Source organism: Sphaeramia orbicularis, chromosome 12 (genome assembly GCF_902148855.1).
Source record: "Sphaeramia orbicularis chromosome 12, fSphaOr1.1, whole genome shotgun sequence".
Lineage (NCBI taxonomy): Eukaryota > Metazoa > Chordata > Actinopteri > Kurtiformes > Apogonidae > Sphaeramia > Sphaeramia orbicularis.
In genome coordinates, this window is record NC_043968.1 from 72,272,790 (window position 1) to 72,296,015 (window position 23,226).

General features: G+C 39.2%; 1 protein-coding gene across 1 annotated transcript; it reads left to right on the plus strand.

The window, feature by feature from the left end:
* The first annotated feature begins 8,574 nt into the window (after positions 1-8,574).
* On the plus strand, positions 8,575-10,107 carry LOC115430041 (glutathione hydrolase 5 proenzyme-like). Its single transcript, XM_030149916.1, has 5 exons — positions 8,575-8,825; positions 8,905-8,996; positions 9,077-9,186; positions 9,286-9,396; positions 9,578-10,107. Exons 1-5 carry the CDS (start codon positions 8,590-8,592, stop codon positions 9,722-9,724), a joined length of 696 nt encoding a protein of 231 aa, XP_030005776.1. The 5' UTR covers positions 8,575-8,589; the 3' UTR covers positions 9,725-10,107.
* Positions 10,108-23,226: the final 13,119 nt, after the last annotated feature.

Consider the following 23,226-nt stretch of genomic DNA (forward strand, 5'->3'; position numbering starts at 1 on the left):
AATACATGTGGATTGGAAAACACTAGCAAAGGATGTTTTTTTATGTTGCATTTCGTGCCATCAGTATAAAATACATGTGATCACTGACTAAAACATTTGTAGTTTGTTCATAACTTTTTCGAAAAACAACTCTGGTGGACATAGAATGTCCTGATTTTGATTATAAGTGAAACCTGTAAAGGCACCAGGTTCTATGTTGGACATAGAACTTGTTGACCAGGGGCAACTTACATACCTTGGAATCCGAAAGTTCTATGTCCATTTTTAACTTCTTATATCTCTAAGCCTATGGAGATTTAGAACATGTTAACAATATGTTTAGGGGACCTTCCACAGTCAACACTATTCCACACAAAAGATGATTGATAACCAGAGCCGTCGGGATGACGTAGGCAAGGTAGGCAGCTGCCTAGGGCCCCCTCGCTGAAGAGGGCCCCCGATGGCCGCATGGTCATTTATCTGTAGAACTTATTAAAAACCATCCACTGTAAACACACCACCACAGTGAGGCAGTGCTAACCCTCTCCTGTACTGTTTTGTGACTGGGGCCCCCCAAACTAGAGGGATTCCCCCTATGCAATGACAAACGCTATGAGGGTCATGTAGAAATGTCTGCCCTTGCGTACCCCCCATCACACCCCCCACTTGCTGTCAGTGGAGGAACAAACGGTCTGTCCACACTGAGCACGGCAGCAAAAAAAAAAAACAAACAAAAAAAACCACTGAGCACGGCGGTGCCGCCATTTAAAAATAATATCAATGAATGATGAAGCGCTCCTACCCTTCAGGGTTTGCAAAAAGACTAAAAAAGAAAGAAGAAGAAAAACGCCAACGACACAGCGGTAAGTATGAAGTAAACCATTGTGTTCTCCAAATAGGCCACAACTGTGGGATATGTTTGAAAGTGTGCGAACAAAAGCCCTCACATCAGTGACCAAACACACAGATAGATGTTAGCATGAGAGGGAGAGGATTCAGTTCAAATCATTTGGATGTGGAGGACCAAAGTACGACAGCATTAAAAGTATTTAGTCATGAAAAGCCCAAAGCTAAGCCTACTGAAGTGTTTTCACTTACTCTGGACGGTTGTCTGCCTCCTGCTGCGGTCACCCACACAACTTCATTCCAAACTAAATCGTCTGCTCCTATGAATCCCATCCAGTTTGGACAAATAATCCTCCCAGTTCAATGTACATTTTCAGTTAGCTAGCAATTTCCGTTGGTGATCTGTCCATCCCATTAGGAGAAAAATGTCCCTTTTCCATTGCGTTTGTCCGTCTCATCAGTACGTCTGTTCCTTGTGTGTCAGCTGGTTTAGGCACAGAAGAGGACTAGAGTAGGACTGCAGCAAAAGTTTGTATTTTCAAGCCAACATTTGTTCGAGTCCCTCACATCAGTTCTGTGCCCTCACTGCCGAATGGAGTTCTGTTCACGTTCAAGGAGGCACACGTTGTTTACGAGGCGTTCAGGAACAATTAGAATAATTAGGAAATTACAATACTTTTCAAAATCGTAAAAGAGCATGAATACACAAAAGCACACTCAGAGTCAATGAAAAAGTGGCACGATCTACACAAAAGATTGCTAGCTAAAACTGCCATCGACCAAACCTATCAAGATCTCATGCAACTTGAAATTGAAGATCAAAAAGCAGTTATACACAGAGTCATAGCCATTATCTGTCACCTGGCTGAACAAAACCAAGCCCTCAGGGGGACATCTGATGTACCATTTGATAATCACAGTGGGAATTTTCTGCCACTTGTTAAACTCATGGGTCAGTTTGATTCTGTGCTCAATGAACACTTGAAAAGAATTAAAAACAAAGAGATGAAAGAACACTATCTAAGTCCAACAATTCAAAATGAGATTATAAATTTAGTAGGAGAGAAAATCATCGAAGAAATAATGCGGAGAGTAAAATTGGCCAAGTACTACGCTGTCATAATGGACTGCACACCAGACGTGTCACACAAAGAACAGCTGTCACTGGTGCTCAGAACACTAAACTGTGAGACATCTGTTGGAGCATCTATATCAGAGCATTTTGTGGGGTTTTTTGATGTTGAGGACACAACAGGAGGAGGGCTAACAGAAACTCTACTAGAATACCTTCAGCAACATGGGCTCAACATTTCTAATTGTCGCTGACAATCATATGATAATGGGAGCAATATGATGGGCCATAAACAAGGTGTGCAGGCCAGAATTTTGCAAATAACAGCAAAGCTCTTTGTGTGCCCTGCAGCAGCCACACACTAAATCTTGTTGTTTCAGATGCAGCAAAGTCATCTGTTATGTCCATGTCCTTTTTTGGTTTGCTCCAACGACTGTACAATCTGTTCAGCTCTTCAGTGCAACGGTGGGCTGTTCTCAGGCAACATGTCACACAGTTAACTTTAAAAATGTTGTCAACAATCAGATGGGAAGCGCGAATAGACAGTGTCAAGGTGTTGCGGTACCACTTACCACAGGTTTTGGAAGCACTGTCTGCACTTCAGACTGTTGCTGCTGAAAAGAGGGATGCTGAAACATTATCCATTGCCAAATGTTTGTACAGTGAAATGAACTCATGGCGCTTCCTTTTATGCACCATTGTCTGGTACAATGTTTTGTACCAGATAAACCACATGAGTAAACTTCTGCAAAGTCCTAACGTTTCTCTGAAAACACTCAGAAGAGAAACAGAAGGTGTGAGAGGTTATCTTATGCAGTTTAGAGAAAGTGGTTTGTCTTTCTGTCAGTCAGATGCCATGAACATTGCAGAGGAGTTGAAGATTGAAAAAAGACTTCCTGCAAAGAGACAGAAAAGAACACCAAAGCATTTTAACTGTGACTCAGCAGCAGAAGAAACTTTCCACAGTCCAGAAGAGGCATTCAGAAGGGAATTCTTTCTCCCTTTAGTAGACACTGCACTGACAAGTCTCAATGACCGTTTCTCAAAAATGGAAGATGTGTATGCACTGTACAGTTTTCTATTTTCCAAGGACAACATGAGGAGAGCTGTCATAGAAGATAAACTGCAAGTGAATTGCACAACATTAGAGAAGACACTTCATGACACTGAGGCAGAGGATTTAGTTTTGGAGGTCAGATCAGCCATCCATACCTTTCCTGATCATGTCTTTACATGCCCACAAGACATGCTGAATTACATTTACAGTGAGGGCCTGCTGGATTTGTACAGCAATCTCAGCATAGCACTATGTCTCCTTCTTACACTTCCTGTCATTGTAGCTTCTGGGCAGAGGAGCTTTTCAGCTTTGAAACACATAAAGTCCTACCTGAGATCGTCCATGAGCCAAGAAAGACTGAGAGGACTGGCACTTATTTCAACAGAGCGCAACGTCAGGAAGTCGCTGAACATGGAGGATGTGGTCACTGCTTTTGTGCGAGCTAAAGTCCGCAAACGTTTCTAAAACTCTTATTATGGTTATTCTTTAACAGCAATCCTTTTTGAACCATGTTGTTAAAGATAGTGTGTGTTATTTCACTGTTTTAATACATCTCTTATATATTGTGTAGTTCAAGAGAAAAGCACTTTGTTCCAAAAAGTCTTCGCATGTATAGTTCTTTTTAAGAATGATAATAATAATAATGATAATAATAATAATAATAATAATAATAATAATAATGTTTTACCATTTTTTTGACTTATTAACAAAAATAAACATTAATATAACCAAATTGTGTCATTCACATCAACAATGCCTAATTGAAGACACTGTGTCCTTTACTACACTCTGGTGGATACTCTGTGTAGCGTAATAAAGAGTAATTCATAACTCATTCAATGCACCAGAAAACAGGAAATCACATCTGGATTTTATTTTTCTTCTTCGGTGATTCGACCACCACATCATCGCGTATTAGGGGCCTCACTTTACTTTCTTGCCTAGGGCCCCTAGATATCTTGAAATGGCCCTGTTGATAACTCTCCAAATATCAGAGATCAGACGGGTGAAATTTTCAAACTGGACGTAGAACCAGCTGATTCTCAAGGGACGATATATAAAACAGATAGAAACATATATAAACCAGTTCACCATCAGTGAACCAGACCCCTTAGCAGATATCTTATAGCTTAATCATCTACAGTAGCATTATTAGCCAACTTTGGTTCATTTCAATTCAGCTAGCTGTTTTTAGTAACATCAAACTTTTTATAAAATTATAAAAGGTTGCATACGTCTATAATTGGATTACTATTCTGCCTCTTCTTTTCACTGCTTTGAAACTGCAGCTAAGGGCTTGGAAGGCCTTTTCATGGTGAGAAATTCTGCAACTTTTAAGGGTGCTTCTGAAGAAAGCTCTATGAATTGCACTGTTTTGGGGCTGAAATGCATTTCAAAGCAAACACTTTGGACTTGTCTGGGATTTGAACCCCTAGACCATCAAGCCTCTTTTACACATTTTCCTAAAGTGGTTTTCGGCGGTATATAGACCCAATGAATGTCGTGGGCTACTGAGGTGTGGTTCATGCATTTCGTGCCACAAGAAAGATGGAGAAAAAAAAAAAAAAAACAGGGCCGAAGTTGATTTTAGCGCGAACCTTGTGGGCTCATGAGTTGTGCCACAGTTTCTGCAGTGTAGTGGGTATCACATTTGTCTCACACATGAAAGATTCCCGGTTTGAAACTGGGCAGAAACAAGTGGCCTGTATATGCATTCCTTCTGGGTAGCTTTTCCAAGCGGGTTAGGGTTTTATGTGCCTGACGTAAGTGACTGAGACAACTGCATCTTGCAACCCCACCGACTCAAACCCGTTATTACTCCTGGTTTTAACGCCCTCAAAAAACCCCAGACCTCCATCATCCACCTCCGGCACCGTCACAGCCCCAGCTATGGCGCTACGCTACACATCCATGCAACTCCTCCAGTTAAACCACCAAACACCTCCTTCCATGGAACTCATCACCTCACTAAAAAGCTCCAGACTTCTTCTCCATCCCCGATACAACCACCGAAGCTCACGCCGCAAGTTTAATTACCATTCCACCATGACAAACAGTATCCCCTCGCTCTGGTCCGATCGCAGCATGGACACCATCTTCCGCACTTCTGCGTTGTGTCATCACAACAACCCCAGCGTGAACTCTTTCAACCCCGACTTCCACACCATCAGTTTCAAAACAAAAGCACCTGAAGCTCATCCTCTTCAACACACTATCCCTCAACAATAAAAGCCTCATTTTTAATGAATTCATCACTGACAATAAGTTGGAACTCCTCTGTCTTACTGAAACTTGGCAAAAACCACTGAATTACACTGCACTCAACCAAACCACCCCTGCTGGATATTCATACTTGGATAACCCACACCCCAAAGGACGTGGAGGAGGTATTACTGTTATTCACCGTCATGACCTCAATCCACGACCTCTCTCCATACCCACTGTTTCTTCCTTTGAACACCTGGCTTTTAAACTGCCTGGCCCTAAACCTCTCCTCATCGCTATCATCTACTGCCCCCCCAAACCCAACCCATCCTTCCTATCAGATCCCTCAGAATTCATCACAGTACTGTCGTCAGCCTCACCATCTGTCCTACTGCTTGGAGATTTCAACCTCTACATTGATTCCCCTGACTGCAAAAATGCAAATGATTTCCTGGACTTACTTAAGGGCCTCAACTTCACCCAACACATAACTTTCCCCACCCACAGCTGTGGACATATCTTCGATCTGGTTTGCTCCATTGGCCTCCACATTCACAACATCTCCAGCAGCAACCTCACCATCTCCGATCATCTGGCCATCACACTGGATATCAACATTCCCGCCCCCCAACCCAAATAGGACCGCACAATAATCTTCCAAAATCTTAAGTCCATCTGCTCAGCCTCTCTCTCCACCTGCATATTGAACGCTCTCTCTGACCTCACCCTCCCTGTTAACCCAACCCCCAGTGGTGTGCACAGACATTTAGAGGGGCAGGTCCTCAGCCAACGAAAAAGGGCACCCCTCTCCCGAGTCATAAATATCGGTCCGCAACAACTTGCCATCGCTGTTTATTCAGTATTACACATATGTTAGCATTCTACAAAACAATGTACTGCTACTGCAATGGCCTTATACTTTTCACACCAAATAACTAGAAAAAAACAAACAAAAAATATTCTACTTGTAAAGTACAATGAGCATAGGCCTTAAGAGTCCAGGAGCAAAAAAAATGACAAGAGGAGGATTATGAACCACCCAACCGTGTGAAAATCTACAAAGCTAAAACTGAGTCACATAACCATGACAATCACTAATTTACTGAACAACCTGTATCAGCCTGAACAAACCAATATCATAGAACCAATCTAGGACTGCACACTGACACAACTGTGCATAAGGACTGACATTTGGTTTGATCCAGGATAGAAGAGAGCTGGTACTGTGGGCTGCCTGCTGCAAGTCTCTTTCCCTCTGTTTCTTTACTCTTTCCTTTCTTGGCATTTTGCTGCAATTGATGAATAAGAAACATCAAATTGCGTACTACAATGAACATTGTAGACCAGGGCCGTCAAACTCATTTTAGTTCAGGGGCCACATATGCTTAATATGATCTAAAGAGGGCCGGACCAGTAAAATAATATAAATAATAGGATAAGAACTCTTGAGTGAAAAAAGTAAATTCCGTAATGAAAATGTTTTCATCTACGAATTGTACTTGAACATAACATGAACAAATATGAACAACCTGAAAATTTGTTAGTAAAATAAGTGCAGTGTTAACAATATTACACCTCAGTTTATCATTTTACAAGTGAATCACAACTTAGAGATCACAGTAGATCTACAAATACACCAAACATTAATTAACAGGGAGAATATTATTAAAATTCCACATACTTCATATTCCATATTCCACTTCCATATTCATCCACGGACTCTGATTCAGGTTTTGTATGGTTTTTTTTTTTTGAAGGGAAAAAAATAAGTTTATTTAACAAAAATGAAAACAACACAACGAAAAACCTAACACCAAAACTAAGGCAGAGTCCATAGAAAAAAAAACAACATACAAAACCTGAATCAGAGTCCGTGGATGAATATGGATAAATGTCCGGGTTATGGAAAGGAGTGAGGAGAAATGGACCAGCGCTGCATGGCTCCAAACCAAAGCCTTAAATAGGCTAGAGGTAATTGGCTGCAGCCACGCAGCGCCAGCAGGTGAGTCTGATGATGATGATTAGGAGATGGAGGAACTGAGGGTCACACCGGCACAGACCATGACCAAAAGGGAGGAGCTAAGAGTCACACAGGCACAGATCCATATCCAAGAGGGAGGAGCTGAGAGTCACACAGGCACAGATCCTGACAATCATGGCTTAATTAAAGTGATTTTAATATTTTAATATTAACAGAACAGAGTTTAGTCTGTGAGAGATCAGGGGTGTCAAAGTCATTTTAGGTCTGGGGCCACATTCAGCCCCGTTTGAGTGGGTCAGACCAGTAAAATAATAACATAATAGCCTGTAAATAATGTCAACTCCAAGTTTTTGTCTTTGTTTTAGTGTAATAAATAACATTAAATTATGAAAATATTTCCATTTACAAACTATCCTTTCACAAAAAAAGGTGTGAATAACCAGAAAAAACTGAAATGTCTTAAGAAAAAAGTGCAATTTTAAAAATATTATGCCTCAACTTATCATTTGTACATGTGCATTACACACAATGTCACACAAAACGTTTCGTAACAGCAGCAGAATATTGTTAAAATTGCACGATTTTTTTATTTTTTTTTTGCTTAATTAAGCAAAATAATTTGCCAATGGAACAAGTGAAAATTATCTTGGTAAGATTTCTTGAAATAAGAGCCTCTTCCCTGCCCTCATCATCACCACTCACTTATCCTCAACTGCCTCCATGTGTCTCCCCCTACTCCCCCAGTCTCTATCTCTATCGCTCTCTCTTTTTCCCTTTCTTTACTCTCTCTGTTTAACCCCAACTGGTCAAGGCAGACGGCCATCCTCCAGGAGTCTGGGTCTGCTCGAGGTTTCTGCTGTTAAAGGGAAGTTTTTCTTCGCCACTGTCACCAGTCACAAGTCACAAGTGTTTGCTCCTGGAGGATTCTGTTGGGTTTCTGTAAATTGGCTTAGAGTCTGGTTTTGACCAACTCTATATATAAAGTGTCATGAGATAACTTTTTTGTGATCTGGCGCTATATAAATAAAATTTGATTGATTGAGTGATTTGATTGGTTTTCCCCTGTAAGTCGCTTTGGAAAAAAGCGTCTGCCAAATGCACAAACATAAGATTTTCAAGATCTATTGTCTAAAAATCAGTTCTTATATCTCACTGAAAAGTTACTCTTTAGGTGATTATGTCTTATTTTCAGTGTGATGAGATATTTAGACTAGAAATGAGAAAAATACACTTGGTAAGATTTAGATTTTTTCCAGTGTGACAGTGTGATTTATTCTTGATAAAGTGCAACTGGGACTCAGTATGTGATGATTACACCTGGGCAAAGGTGCTTAAATAGGAATAAAAAGAGGAATGTGTCCGAGAACAAAATGACTCCACTGTACGGACAACGGTCTATTAGTACTTCTACTGAAGAACGTTTGAGTTTTTTTCCCCCAGTGCATAATTATGTCTCAGTCAATATGCAGTTGGTCACTGGTTATATTTCTCTTTCAGAGTGCTGCTCATTTGATGAATTCATCATTCATTAATCACATCAGAGAGATGATATCTTCAAACTCCACCCATGACGACTCCTACTACTTCAACGTCAAACCGTCCTCTGATCAAACTGGGACAACACATGTTTCTGTGATGGATGAGGATGGACTGGCTGTTTCTGCCACCAGCACCATTAATCAAATGTGAGCAGTCCTGTATCCTTCCTGTTACTGTGTGATAAATTCCTGTGATATGAAGTGATTCCATGGTTTTACTCTGTAGATTTGGAGGAGCCATTTATTCTTCACGAACAGGAATAATTCTCAACAATGAACTGTCTGACTTTTGTGGGAGAGCAGACGCAGTGAAGGCAGGTACGGTCATCAGTGTAAACGCTGCCCACTGGAGTTTATGAGCAGTTCTGCACTCGTCTACCATCTGATTGTTCTTACAGGTGAACAGCCTCCGTCTTCAATGACTCCAGTAATCCTGGAGTCAAAATCTGGACGAATCCTTGTGATTGGAGGATCAGGAGGAAGTCTGATTACCACAGCAGTGGCCTTGGTAGCTCACCTCAGCCCCGTTCTTGATTTGTATGTGTTCCTGTTTGTGTTTCTGTGGTCCTGTTTGTTTACATGGCTTCTTTTTTTCTTATTCATGTAGTCTATAATGAATCACCTCTGGCTGGGGATGAATTTGACAGAGGCCATTTCTGCACCTATTGTGTTTGTTGATTCCAAGAACAATGTGCATTTTGAGCCACTCTTTGACAAGGTCAGTAATTATCTTTTCATAATCATTATCTCTGAAACACTGACATTCAGTGAAGTTTGTCTTAATTTACATGTCTTAATAGATTCTGGTGGAAAATAGACACCAATTTAAGTGTGTGACTTTAGGAATAGAAAAAAATAGTTGTATTAAATTTGTGTGTGTGTGTTTTGTATGCTTTCAGACTGTCATAGATGGCCTTAAAGCTGTTGGACACAAAATTACACACTGGAAGTACTTCTTCAATGTAGTCAACGCTGTGGAAAAAGAGGGTGGCTGCATTTCAGCATTTTCAGATATTCGGAAGATGGGACAGTCAGCTGGATACTGACGAATGCCTTCAGCTTTAGTCTTTGAGACAATAGAATATGCCACCGACCAAAGAAATGCCAGTAATTCAGGGCTCAGACAGCACTCTGGCAGACAAAACTCAGTTTAACGTCATTACAAACAAGAAACAAGAGCTAACACAGTCACCAAAGGTAGAATTAATCATGTTTTTTGTAAGTCAGGCCATACAAAGTTTTGAATATCATCTTACTGTCTTTGTTGATATCATCATGTAAACTGAGCTCTTGAAAATACAGTCAGGTTCATAAATGTTTGGATAAGGACACAAATTATTCTAATTTTGCTTCTGTATAACATCAGAGTGAATTTGAAATGAAGCAATCAACATGTTATGGTGAACTTTCAGCTTTAATGCAAGATTTTTAGAAAGGGTTCAAAAGAAAGTGGAAAACTGACTGACTAGTAGCTTCAGTGTCACATGGGGCTTGTTCCTTGGGAAATGTGTGCCAAACTAAGCAGATAAAAGGTCTGGACTTGATTCCAAATGTTGGTTTTGCATTTGGTGACAATTCATTGGAATTCTCAAAGTGAAGAAGGTTGTTACTCAGCTGACCCCAGTGCCCACTGTGGAAACAAACCCCAGTGTCTACTGTGGAAACAAACCCCAGTGTCTACTGTGGAAACCAGTCCCAGTGTCTACTGTGGAAACAAACCCCAGTGTCTACTGTGGAAACAAACCCCAGTGTCTACTGTGGGACCTGCCACCAGGTCTTGCTGCAGGTGTTTTGCCTTCACTCGTGGGTCTTTGACCATCTGATGACCATTCAGAACTCTGGTGGCAGTCGTTCATATCTTCCTCTTTCTTCCATGTCCACATAGTGTAGCCACTGTTCCTTTAACTGTAAACTTCTGAACTATGATTCCAACTGTATCTGTAGGAATATTCAGTGCCTTTTCCAGCTTTTTGTATCCTCTTCCTTGTTTCTGCAAGGCAGTGATCTCCTCTCTGAACTTTGTGGACAATTCTCTTAACTTAGCCATATTTCTAACATCTAATCTAACGTCACCATCAGCTGTCCAGGTATTTGAAGTGTTCTATCTCAAGCACACCTGATTTGCCTGAAAACCATCTCCTGGAAAGCACTGCACCATTTGGTGATGTCTTAGATCAGACACTCTAAGCAGTTATGGACCGCAAAGGACTTTTATCTGAATATTAAAAACAAGCCTCATAATTATAACAAGCTGCCTAATTACTCTTGAGCCTCTGAAAATGGAAGAACGATGTTTAACATGGTTGTAATTCCTTTACGCTTAATATTTTTGTTAAGCTCTTTAAATTAAAGCTGAAAGCCCAGATTTTACTCATATCTTGATTGCTTCATTTAAAATCCACTGTGTACGGAGGTAAAATTACATTTGTGTCACTGTCCAAATACTTTTGGACCTTGCTGTGGCTGTGAATCCATCTGTATTTCAAGTTAAGACTATTATGTTTCACTAAAGTCTGTATAATGCATCATCAAGCAACTCTGGAAATCGGTTCCAATTTACATGACAATTTGTGTGACACGTGTTCTGCTCAGTCTTGATCTTAGTGATGAACAAGTCGACTTTTTTATCCTAAGAGCCGTGGTTTAGCAAAAGTCTGAATAAAAATGTGATTTTTTTTCAGGTTACAAATGTGAAATTGTACCACAGGGAATTGATGGGCACGGTTTTCTAATGCAGCCACTGTGCAGCTATACAAATACATTTAGCATTGTCAAAACAAAAAGCAGCTGTAATTATTATGTGTATTATGGTCTTTTGACTGAATTGTGTGATTCTTTGGAAATGCTGTTTTCTATTAAATAACCAGCCTTTTCCAAGTGAAGTCCTGACTGGTGCGAGTAGAAAGTGTTTGAAACCTACTGTGAAGTTTACGTGACTGTGACGACTGTATCTGTGTTTGCATACCCTGAACACATTAAAATGTTTGTTTTAAGACTAAATGCATGTTGCACTTTATTTCTTAAAAAAAACAAAACAGTAGATTCACAATAAACATTATCAGCTTTTACATAACATGTATTCCAGTTTGCTTTCTGTCTGCACTAGGTATTATTATTATTGTCTTTCATTTTAGTAAGTAATTATTTGTGAATGTCAAACAGGTGATCTATAATCTGAAATCTTCACCTTATTTGACTGTTTTTTATCCACTTATACTTCTTGGATAATATACAACTGTCCAAGTATTAGTTTGACAAAGGAGTGAATTGGATAAGATCAGAATGAATTTTAAATTCATATATTTAGTGTTGTAATATGTTTTGAATCGATGTGTATCTTTTAGACCAGGTATCATTTTAGAACTGCTGTAATTAAAAGCCTTCATATCATCTTGTCAACAACCTGACTCAGTTTTAGCGCATACTGATTTACAACGTCCTTTAATGAAACAAATGATCTAAATGGTATTTTTATATTTGGATATTTCTATGAAACTGGGTTTATTCTGTCTGTCTCTGTCTGTTTGTCTATCTGCACAGACAGTCTGTGTCTCTCTCGATGATTGACAGTGGACATGAAGCTGTGTTAAGCTTTTTCTCTATAATGTGCACCTGTATGGAGGAGAACTTTTAATGCATATAGCACCCATAAAAGTGGGATTTTTGTTTTGATTTCAGGAGAGGTGAAAGTGGGCATAACCAGAGATGTCCACACGAAATCTGGTGATGATAATCGCAGTTTTTGGGCATTAAACTATGTTAATCTTTTGTACATTAAATGTTTGAGGCTGTCCCACAGTGGTATCAGTCACCCTTTCAGATGGTGAGTCTGTGTGAAAATATGAGTGAAAATAGCAGCCGAGCGCATACACAGGCTTTTCCTTATAGCAGGTAAGAAATAAAATACGGTGTTTTAAAGAGCCATAAGACAGGGTTTCTTATGCTGCTCTTAAAACAGTACATGACGCTGCAAAAAAAAAGTGTTTTTGTGGGAATTAACGCTGTTTTTTATGGCGTTTTGGTGGGCTGGATGCTGTTTTTTACAGCATATAAATGACCAGACGTGTTGTGGGAGTGGCAAATAGTGACAGAGTTGGTCTGCCATACCCGCGGGCACCGTGTTGGTGACCCCAGGCATCAGCCATATAGGCGGTTACCTTAGGGGCGCTGCTGGTAGGCAAAAAATAAATAATAGTAATAATAATTATAGTAAATAAAGAAATACTAGAACTAATAACGTGATAATTTCTCATTAACTGTCTGTCAGAATTTCTCACCATGAAAAGGCCTTCCAAGCGATTAGCTGCACAGTTCTGAAGCAGAGAAAAGAGGAGGCAGAAAAGTAATCCAGCTACAGAGGTATGCAACCTTTTATAATGTTAGAAAACATTTGATGTTACTGACAACAGCTAGCTGAATGGAAATGAAGTAAAGTTGGCTAATAATAACGGTACTGTAGATGATTAAGATATGAGATATCTGCTAAGGTGTGTGGTTTACTGCTGCTGAACTGGTTTATATATGTTTCTATCTGGTTACCTCTGCCAAGGAGGTTATGTTTTCATTGGGGTTTGTTTGTCTGTCTGTTTGTGTGCAAGATAACTCAAAAAGTTATGGACAGAGTGTGATGAAATTTTCAGGAAATGTTAATACTGGCACAAGGAACAAATGATTACATTTTGGTGGTGGTGGTATCGGGGGGGACTGATCTGCCTTGGCGGAGGTCTGCGCTCTCCGAGTGTTTCTCTAGTTTACTTACGTTTCTATCTAGTTTCTATATGTTTGTATCTGGTTTACATATATTTCTATCTGGTTTAATGCTGGATAGCTGGTTTATAAATGTCTCTATCCAGTTACCTCCACCAAGGAGGTTATGTTTTTGCTGGCGTTGGTTTGTCTGTCTGTCTGTCCTTGTGCAAGATAACTCAAAAAGTTATGGACAGATTTGGATGAGAATTTCAGGAAATGTTGATACCAGCAGAAGGAACAAATGATTAAATTCTGGTGGTGATCGGGGTGGGGGGTGGGGGGCACTGATCTGCCTTGGCGGAGGTCTGCGCTCTCCGAGTGCTTTTCTAGTTTATATATGTTTCTATCTAGTTTATTTACATTTCTGTCTGGTTTACTGCTGGCTGCTTTGTGCATCTCCTCTTCTGCACTTCACACTAAAATCAAAACTGTACAATTGTACAACTGTACCAGTGACACACATAGGTTACAGTTTCTGGGTGTTCTGTGCTCTGGACTCTCCCACCATTTTTTTGATGATGTCATTTTTCTCAAATGTGCAACATTTCACTTGAGTCCTGATCACAAACAAGCGTGCGACAAAAAAAAAAAGTTGACTCCCCGTCAGGGAATCAAACCCCAGTCTTCTGTGTGACAGGTGGAGATACTGGCCACTATACTAATGAGGACAGGAACAAATGCAATTTTGGCCCTTTTTTTTTCTATATCTTTCTTCTTGGCGCACGAAATGCATGAACCAGGCCGCAGTAGCCCACAACATTCATTGGGTCTGTATGCCACCGAAAACAGCTTTGGGAAAGCATGAAAAGGAGGATTGTTAAATGAGGATTGGTACAGGTGCATGTGTTCTTTGCAGGCAAGGGCGTGTACGGTCAGTCCAGTTTTGTTGTGTTGGTTTCAAGCTGTCAAAGTTGTTTTTTGGGTTTGTGAAGTTCTGGGGTGTACCAGGGGGCTGAGTAAGTGAAAGTAACGTTTTTTGTTTTCATGGGGGCCAGTTGGTTGAGGGAGGTAGACAGTGTGTTGTTGTAGATGTTGACGAGGTCTGCAGGGGTTGGCAGGGACATGCACAGATAGACCTGAGGTGTCCCTCAAGACCTGCCCCTCTGGCCTCGGTGCCCTTCTGGCAATCGTTTTTTTTTTTTTTTTTTTAATGTAATTATTTATTTTTTTCCTCATTCAAAGAAGACAATAGAGTCCACATCGACATGACATTATAATCATATTTTAATATTCAGTTAAATCCAAATAATTCCCAGTGCCTCCTGTCCTTTCCCCAGTCCTCCTCCTGTCACTGCCTCTCTCTCCTGCTCATGCTGCTCAGTGCGGTCGGAGCTCTTCTATTGCTGATCCCACATCACACGGCCTCGACTTTTTGCAAGAGACAAACTGGTAAGAATAGCGGTGCCTTTGACGTACAACTGTTTAAGCAAATCTTTGTCCCGTTTCCCAAAAGTTTGTCTGGTTAGTGTAGCCAGTAACCCAATACTAGCGTGTGTCGGGTGATTAGCTGTCGCAAGCACAGAGGTCACAGAGGTCACAGCCCACGACCCGGTGATGCTAATTCAGTGCATTTGATAATGTGAGGAGAGATGGAGGGGTGAACCAGCAAATTGACGAAAATCCTCTGCTACTTATTTGCGTGAAAAGTTGTGAGTACCCGGTATATTTCCAGAGTCACAAATCTATGATAGCCTATGAATCCAAACTGTGTGTAACAGTGCGTGTTGTTGTGGTGTCAGGCTGAACACAGGCAGTGGAGTTTGGAGTTTGTGGGGAGTGGACCAGAGGAACAGATCAGAGGTGAGCACCCAGACGATAGGCTTCATGTTACATTCACAATGATTGGAGTATTACACATAATATTTAAGTTAAATCAAATTATTAATCAATCAATCAATCAGTATAATCAAATTACTGGGATGTGAAGTTTCAGATTATTAAATTATTGTCAAAGTCGTTGTTTGTCATTATAATAAGTTACACAAGCATGAAAAAAAATCTGTGTGTCTACAACACAGGTGTCCAACATGTGGCCCGGGGGCCAAATCCGGCCTGCCAAAAGGTTCAATCCGGCCCCTGGGATGAATTTGTGAAATGCAAAAATTACATATTAACAATCAAGGATGTTCAAATCATTTTAGGTCATTTCAGTCTAAAGTGGATCAGACCAGTAAAATACTATCATAATAACCTATAAATAATGAAAACTGTCAATTTGTCTCTTTGTTTTAGCGTAAAAAAAGTAAAATTACACAAAAATGGTGACATTTACAGACAAGCTTTTTACAAAAAATGCGAATATCTGAAATGTCTTAAGAGAAGTATGTGGAATTTTAATAATATTCTCCCTGTTAATTAATGTTTGGTGTATTTGTAGATCCACTGTGATCTCTAAGTTGTGATTCACTTGTAAAATGATAAACTGAGGTGTAATATTGTTAACATTGCACTTATTTTACTAACAAATTTTCAGGTTGTTCATATTTGTTCATGTTATGTTCAAGTACAATTCAATACAGTACATTCAGTACAATGTAAGCATTTTCATTACGGAATTTACTTTTTTCACTCAAAAGTTCTTATCCTATTATTTATATTATTTTACTGGTCCGGCCCACTTTAGATCATATTAAGCATATGTGGCCCCTGAACTAAAATGAGTTTGACGGCCCTGGTCTACAATGTTCATTGTAGTACGCAATTTGATGTTTCTTATTCATCAATTGCAGCGAAATGCCAAGAAAGGAAAGAGTAAAGAAACAGAGGGAAAGAGACTTGCAGCAGGCAGCCCACAGTACCAGCTCTCTTCTGTCCTGGATCAAGCCAAATGTCAGTCCTTATGCCCAGTTGTGTCAGTGTGCAGTCCTAGATTGGTTCTATGGTATTGGTTTGTTCAGGCTGATACAGGTTGTTCAGTAAATTAGTGATTGTCATGGTTATGTGACTCAGTTTTAGCTTTGTAGATTTTCACACGGTTGGGTGGTTCATAATCCTCCTCTTGTCATTTTTTTGCACCTGGACTCTTAAGGCCTGTGCTCATTGTTCTTTACAAGTAGAATGTTTTTTGTTTGTTTTTTTCTAGTTATTTGGTGTGAAAAGTGTAAGGCCGTTGCAGTAGCAGTACATTGTTTTGTAGAATGCTAACATGTGTAATACTGAATAAACAGTGATGGCAAGTTATTACGGACCGATATTTATGAAAACACTGCAGATCAGGATTGTCGGACTCAGGAGAGGGGTGCCCTTTTTCGTTGGCTGAGGACCTGCCCCTCTAAATGTCTGTGCACGCCACTGCCCCTGCTCTAAGCCAATTTACAGAAACCCAACAGAATCCTCCAGGAGCAAACACTTGTGAGTGGTGACGGTGGCGAGGACAAACTTCCCTTTAACAGCAGAAACCTGGAGCAGACCCAGACTCCTGGAGGATGGCCGTTTGCCATCCTCCAGTTCTGTGTGTGCTTTTAAAAACAGAGTGGGCGTCTTTCCTGCTGTCTCTTCTGGTGTGATTTATAAATCAAATTATTCATGAACATCCACTGGTAAATTCTTCTGGAGCTAGTCCTATTTCCGGAGAAAAATAGATCCTCTGCACTGCAGACCATGTGAGTCTGAAGGGAAGTCATCAGGCCTGTAGGGGGCAGCATTCACTGGACATGAGTGTCAGACTGAGGCTGCATCTGCTGTTCATCTGTTTCACTTGGTTAAGTATCAGTGCAGTAAGACTTCAAAATACCAAAATTAGAAGAAACCGAGTCATTCTGTTCAGTTGAAGTGAAGCTGTGAAATTTTATGTGCAACTTAAAACACAGAGACTCTGAACCGCTGTGTCAACCAAACTATGAGCTCTTCATTTGGACTATGACACTGCAAAGCATTATAGTGAAGCAAACCATAGTTCACCCTCTTTCTTGATATTCTGTGGGCTTGACAAGAGCACAATAACTATGAGGCTTCAGAACGAGGTTATAATAGTTTTGGATTTTTCATTATAGTTTAGTTTTATTTAGTTTTGACTTTTTTTTCTCTACGTCTGTTTTAATTCATTGTTAGAGCAGGTTTCCTCATTTTTATTAGTTTTCATTTTTTTCCTAAATGCTTAGTTTTAGTTTAGTTTTGTCATATCTTTTGTCTTTTTCACCGTCATCTTCAAATAAATCCCAGACAGGACTCTGCTGCTTTCTCCTAACTTTAGTCTCCATGTTTCCAGGTAGAGTGGGGACCAGAAGACGACTGTAAACCACAAGTGACCAGAAGTGACGGACCATGAAGTGCCATATGGGGCTGCTGGCTAAAATTGCTTGAATGATACAAATCGATTTCGTAACAGTCTGACGCTGACAAAGGTGAAAACTAAGGGAATTTTAGCCGTAATTTTCATATGTTTTAGTTAGTTTTGTAAACACACAATACAGTTTCAGTTAGTTATTGTTTTTTTCTTTTAATTATAGTTTTTATTTATTTCAGTTAACAAAAATGTTTTTTCAATTCTGGTTTTTGTCAATTCGTTAGTTTTCGTTAACAATAATAACCTTGCTTCAGAATCAGAAATACTTTATTAACCCTTCAGGTGCCGACCTTTTTTTTTTTTAAATTCAATTTTGATATCAAGATTTCAAGTGTCTTTGAGTGTCCAAAAAGCACTATATAAGTGTGATGTATTATTATTATTATTATTATTATTATTATTATTGTTGTTGTTAAGATTTCAAAAAGCAGTCTGTTTCCTTCAGTTATGTTGCTTGTTGCAATATTGCGACTTTGGTGCTTAAAGGGCTCATCTCAGGATGGGAAATTATTTGTTGCATCATACAAAGAAGTGCAAAACAGCCATATAGTATAATATATACACAGAGAGTGACTCCAAGTAAACAAATGGACTGTCAATAAATTCCAGAAGGTGATACACATGTGCCTCCCTCTGTAGTACATATGTTACATAATACCTCCAAATGTACTTTGTACTCATTCATTCATCTTAAGATGTTTTCTAAGTTAGAACAGTTTGAAAACATGTACGCTAATTATAAATATGACTTTCAGCCAACATAATAAAAGTCTGACAATGATATAAACAATGAACACATTTGACGTTCACCTCCTGAAGTTGCTACATTAGTCCTCTGGGATTCATCACTCTATTCCAGCTGAGAAGAAGCGTCAACATGGATGCAGAGCTGGTGCTAAGCTAAAGGCTATGAGGTGGAGATGCAAGCCTGTTCTGCCATCAGTTCTCATGGAAAATATCAACTCACTGCAAAACAAGATGGATGAGTTGGAGGAACTACTGACAAACCAGAGGGTCTGTTGTGAATCTGTCCTCGTGTGTTTTATTGAAAGATAGTTGAACAGAAATACTCCAGACTCTTCTGTGGATGCACCTGTGTTCACCGGGATTACAACAGACAGAAATACAGCAAGTGGTGAAAGGAAGGGGACATAAGATAAGATAAAATAAGATATGCCTTTATTAGTCCCACAGGGGAAATTTCAGGTTTACAGCAGCAAAGTACAAAGCACACAGGAGCAAAGAAGTAGAAAATCAAGATAAACACAAACCAAACACAAATCAAGAAAGCTATATATACTATTTACAGCTGTTTACGTGTACCATATTTAAGTAAAAGTCAGGGGGTGTAACCATGGTAACATTATTAAGTTAAGTTAAACATCTGCTGTGAAGATGCTGGACTGTTATCAGATGGTCTCAGACTTTCTTTCTTTCTTTCTTTCTTTCTTTCTTTCTTTCTTTCTTTCGAGCTAATTAAGAAACTGAATTTCCCCCTGGGATCAATAAAGTTTATGTTTATCTTTACCTTTACTGTCCTGTTGCAATAAAGAACCAAGTATCAGACACAATGTTATTCGTCACTATTTGAACATTATTGGGACAAAGTGAAATCAAACATTTCATTGCTAACAGGGGCTTGGGCAACAAAACAATAATGACCTATATGAAATTCTACTTTTATATTGCCATAAAATGTTAGTTAAAATGACAGTTATTTCACCTTTAGGTTTTTTTTTTTTTTTTATTCATGCTCATCTAAAATATCAGTCTATTCTCATTTTCACATTTATTGGAAAAACCTGGCATGAACATTTTTTATTTATTTATTTATTTTTTAAATAATGTTTCAAACAAACAAACAAACAAAACAGGACATTCTACAAGGTCTAGGTGTGATACAGCTCAGTATTTTGGAATATTTGTTCCTATATATGATTATGGGAAATTATTAGCTTTCAATGAATTGGCTCCAGCTCTCAGACGTGTAAAACCTTTCTCTTGTTTGTATATACTGAACTATTACATCACAGACTGCTGCTCAATATAAGGTTTGTAACCTGCCTTTTTTCCCAAGAAATTGGGCTGCAAGACCAAAATAGTTTGACAGGTCAAAAACAGTTTATAGCTGCTGATTAGCTGGGAAATACACACAGGGAATGTGAATACTGTTAATCCCCTTATCTCGAGAGCTACTGTTGAGATACCGTAATGCAAAGGCACTTAACCCAGAGCTGTTCAGTGGCAGATACTGGGAATATTCAGGAAAACAGGAAACATCAGAAAACACAGAGCACTACTCTGAACAAATTAGTCAAACTGGTTCATACAATGTCTACAATAAGTACTTACCACTTTGGATATTTTTCTCTTTTATTGTTTTCATTAATGGAATCATACCAATTGTCAATATAAATTGGCTTAAAAAAAATGAACACCATTTGAGTGGATTGAATGGTCTTATGGATTTTATGTTCACAATGGACAAAGGCCCTCGACCTTAATCCAGTCACATGTATCAAAACTAATTGTTTGACGTCACATTCTTTACAGCTTTTTAAATCCATAAGGCAGGGATTTCTATTCTCACCGGTCATTTTTAGATTAACACTTGGGTTTCTTGGTTGTGGTATCAAGGCTAACAAGAACATAACTGGTATCAGATTTTTTAGTTTGGATTTCAAAATTAATCTTGATGCCGACAATACCTTATCGACAATGTCCAGACTGGAGCTTCTACTGCTGCTGCTTCTTAAAATAACTTGTGAATTGGACATATTTTCTGGCCATCGCTTTAAATGACCTTACAAGTTCTGACATTAAACTTCAACCACTTTTGTATAAAAAGCACAAGGAACGAGACACTTGGAGGCTAATATCAGATGTCCAGTTGACTGTATTTTTGAGTCCTAATCTCTTATAAACTGTTAAAAATGGTTTACAAAGTTGGACAAATATACCATTGTCTTTTGGGGGAGGGCAGAAATACTTAAAGGAGCTGTTAGTAAGAATTATATTCCAAGTAATCATAAAATGGCCCTGATACGTCACTGGACATTAAGGAATCATTCATCTATTCATTCATTTTCTGAACCTGCTTTATCCTCACTAGGGTCATGGGGGTCACTTGGAGCCTATTCCAGCTACTTATGGGAACATAGAGACAAACAATCACTCTCACAATCACACCTATGGGCAATTTAGATTAACCAGTTTCTGAACAGTGCAACCAAACAATTTCACTATGTAAACTAGAAAAGCACTTGGAGCGCACAGACCTCCGCCAAGGCACATCTGCCCCCCCCTCGATCACCACCAAAGTTTCATCATCTGTTCCTTGTTCCAGTATCAACATTTCCTGAAAATTTCATGAAAACCTGTCCATAACTTCTTGAGTTATCTTGCTAACTAACCAAACAACCAACAAACAAACCCTGGCAAAAACATAACCTCCTTGGCGGAGGTAACCAGATAGAAACATATATAAACCAGCCAACCAGCAGTAACCCACACAAAAACATATATAAACCAGATAGAAACATGTAAATGAAAAATGTGTTGTAAATGGGATTTTCAATGTTAAATTGAAATGTCCGCAGAGTCCACATTCCACAGTGGATGTGGACAATTTTGTGCCAGATACAAGATATTGTTATAAGCTATGGGTGGATCAAATTGGAGGCTAATGGGAGTCCTTTTGAATTTTTTATGAATTTTCAAAAATTGCTCAATGATGAGAGATAGGAAATTTGAGATTTTGTGACCTTGCTGTGACCTTGAACGTTGGCCTACTTGGCCCAAAATTTAATGGGTTCGTCCCAGGGCCTAGGCCTATCTGTGGGTACAATTTGGAAAAGATGGTTGCAATAGTTTTCCCGTAAAGTTGCTAACAAACAAACAAACAAACAAACACACAAACAAACAAACACACAAAGCAAAGTGATCACAATACCTCCTGGCGGAGGTAAACATAGCCCTAAAAGAAAAAATAAAACAGACAATTTAGCCCAAAGAACCTTCCATAACATTTATAATTTAAATAGTTGGTGCAATTTTGCCAACACGTGTCAAAAACATAAACATACTAAAATGTAAACAACACTCTGATTAAAAGCTCTCTTGAACATAAAAACTAAACTGCACTTGGTTTTTGAGGTCGCATTCAGTAAACATGAAAAGTTAAAAAAAAATAAACAAAATAAAATAAAAAACAGAACAAAATATCAATGAAGAAATAATCCTCCAGGCTTCCAGAACAGGTGGCTGGTAGCTCTGGTTTTTCAACTGGTAATCAGTGTATTGGATGGTCTTGAATGGAGGAAGAAGTCCAAATGAGAACAAGAAGAATCCAGGCACTCTAAAAAAGGATCAATGTGGAACGTACTTGCTACTCTTCTCATAGGGTGCCTTTCCTAAATGCTTGTGTTAAAGCTGTTTGCTTTAGTTTAATTCTACCTGTTGCCTCTGGCTGTGGTGTGGCTGGTCTTCTAGTTCAGTTTGACTCTCATACTGTTTGGATGCTGTCTCTCAGCTGATTGAACATGTTCGTTGTGTTGTCATACTTCATTCTTAGAGTAATGCAACAGACCTGTTTGTGGAGGACATGGAGGACTCATCATTTCCCATCTGCCGCCCCCCGAAAACACATTTGCGACCGGGGGGTGGGGGTGGGGGGAGTATGTTTGGGCCTGGTTCAAAACATCCTGCCCACTCAAGTTAAAGCTTCTGAAGGTAGGGAAAAGGAAAATGAGCTGCACAACAGCCGAAGACTTAAGTTTCACTTTCTTTTTTTTTTTTTACAGTTGCATGGTGTGCACGGACTCATTGTGGGGTACATACAGCATGGAACACCCATCGAATAAAACCCCCAATTCCACGATCTCTGTGCTTTGAAGGATCGTCCTTTATGATCAAATTTTGTCATGTCATACAGCCCTACTGAATTTATTTAATATTTTTTTTTAAATTCTTCAAAAATGTTCTTTCTTAATTCTTATATTGTCTTGTCAAAAAACCTGAATTATGACCTCCACCAAGTGTAACAGCGGAGGTTGTTTTCATCTGGATTTGTCTGCCTGTCTGCCGGAAGTCTGCGCTCTCATAGTGCTTTTCTAGTATTTACAATGATTCCATTTTTGAAAATAATACATGGGGGATAACAGTATCTACTCAAGGGTAAATACTTCTAGTGGTACAATAAATAAATACTTACAGTAGACACAGAACTGAACTAACTTTCTGAAGTCAGGTAGGCATGTAACAATGCCTGTTTCTTTTTAAAGTTTTAAGGTGATGTTTGGATCGCTGTAAGTATCCACTGCCACAGTGAAAGATTAGGCTCCACTCAGGTTGAGGAGATCAAATAAGTTGATAGATTCAGTATAAGAGGGTGTTATTCTGAAGTAAAGCAGCTCTAGGTGTTAACGGGTATGGTTAGGACCCAAATGCAGAACACTGAAATCCCCAATCAGTTTAGAAAAATCTTTATTATCATCACTCAGCACATTCATCTGA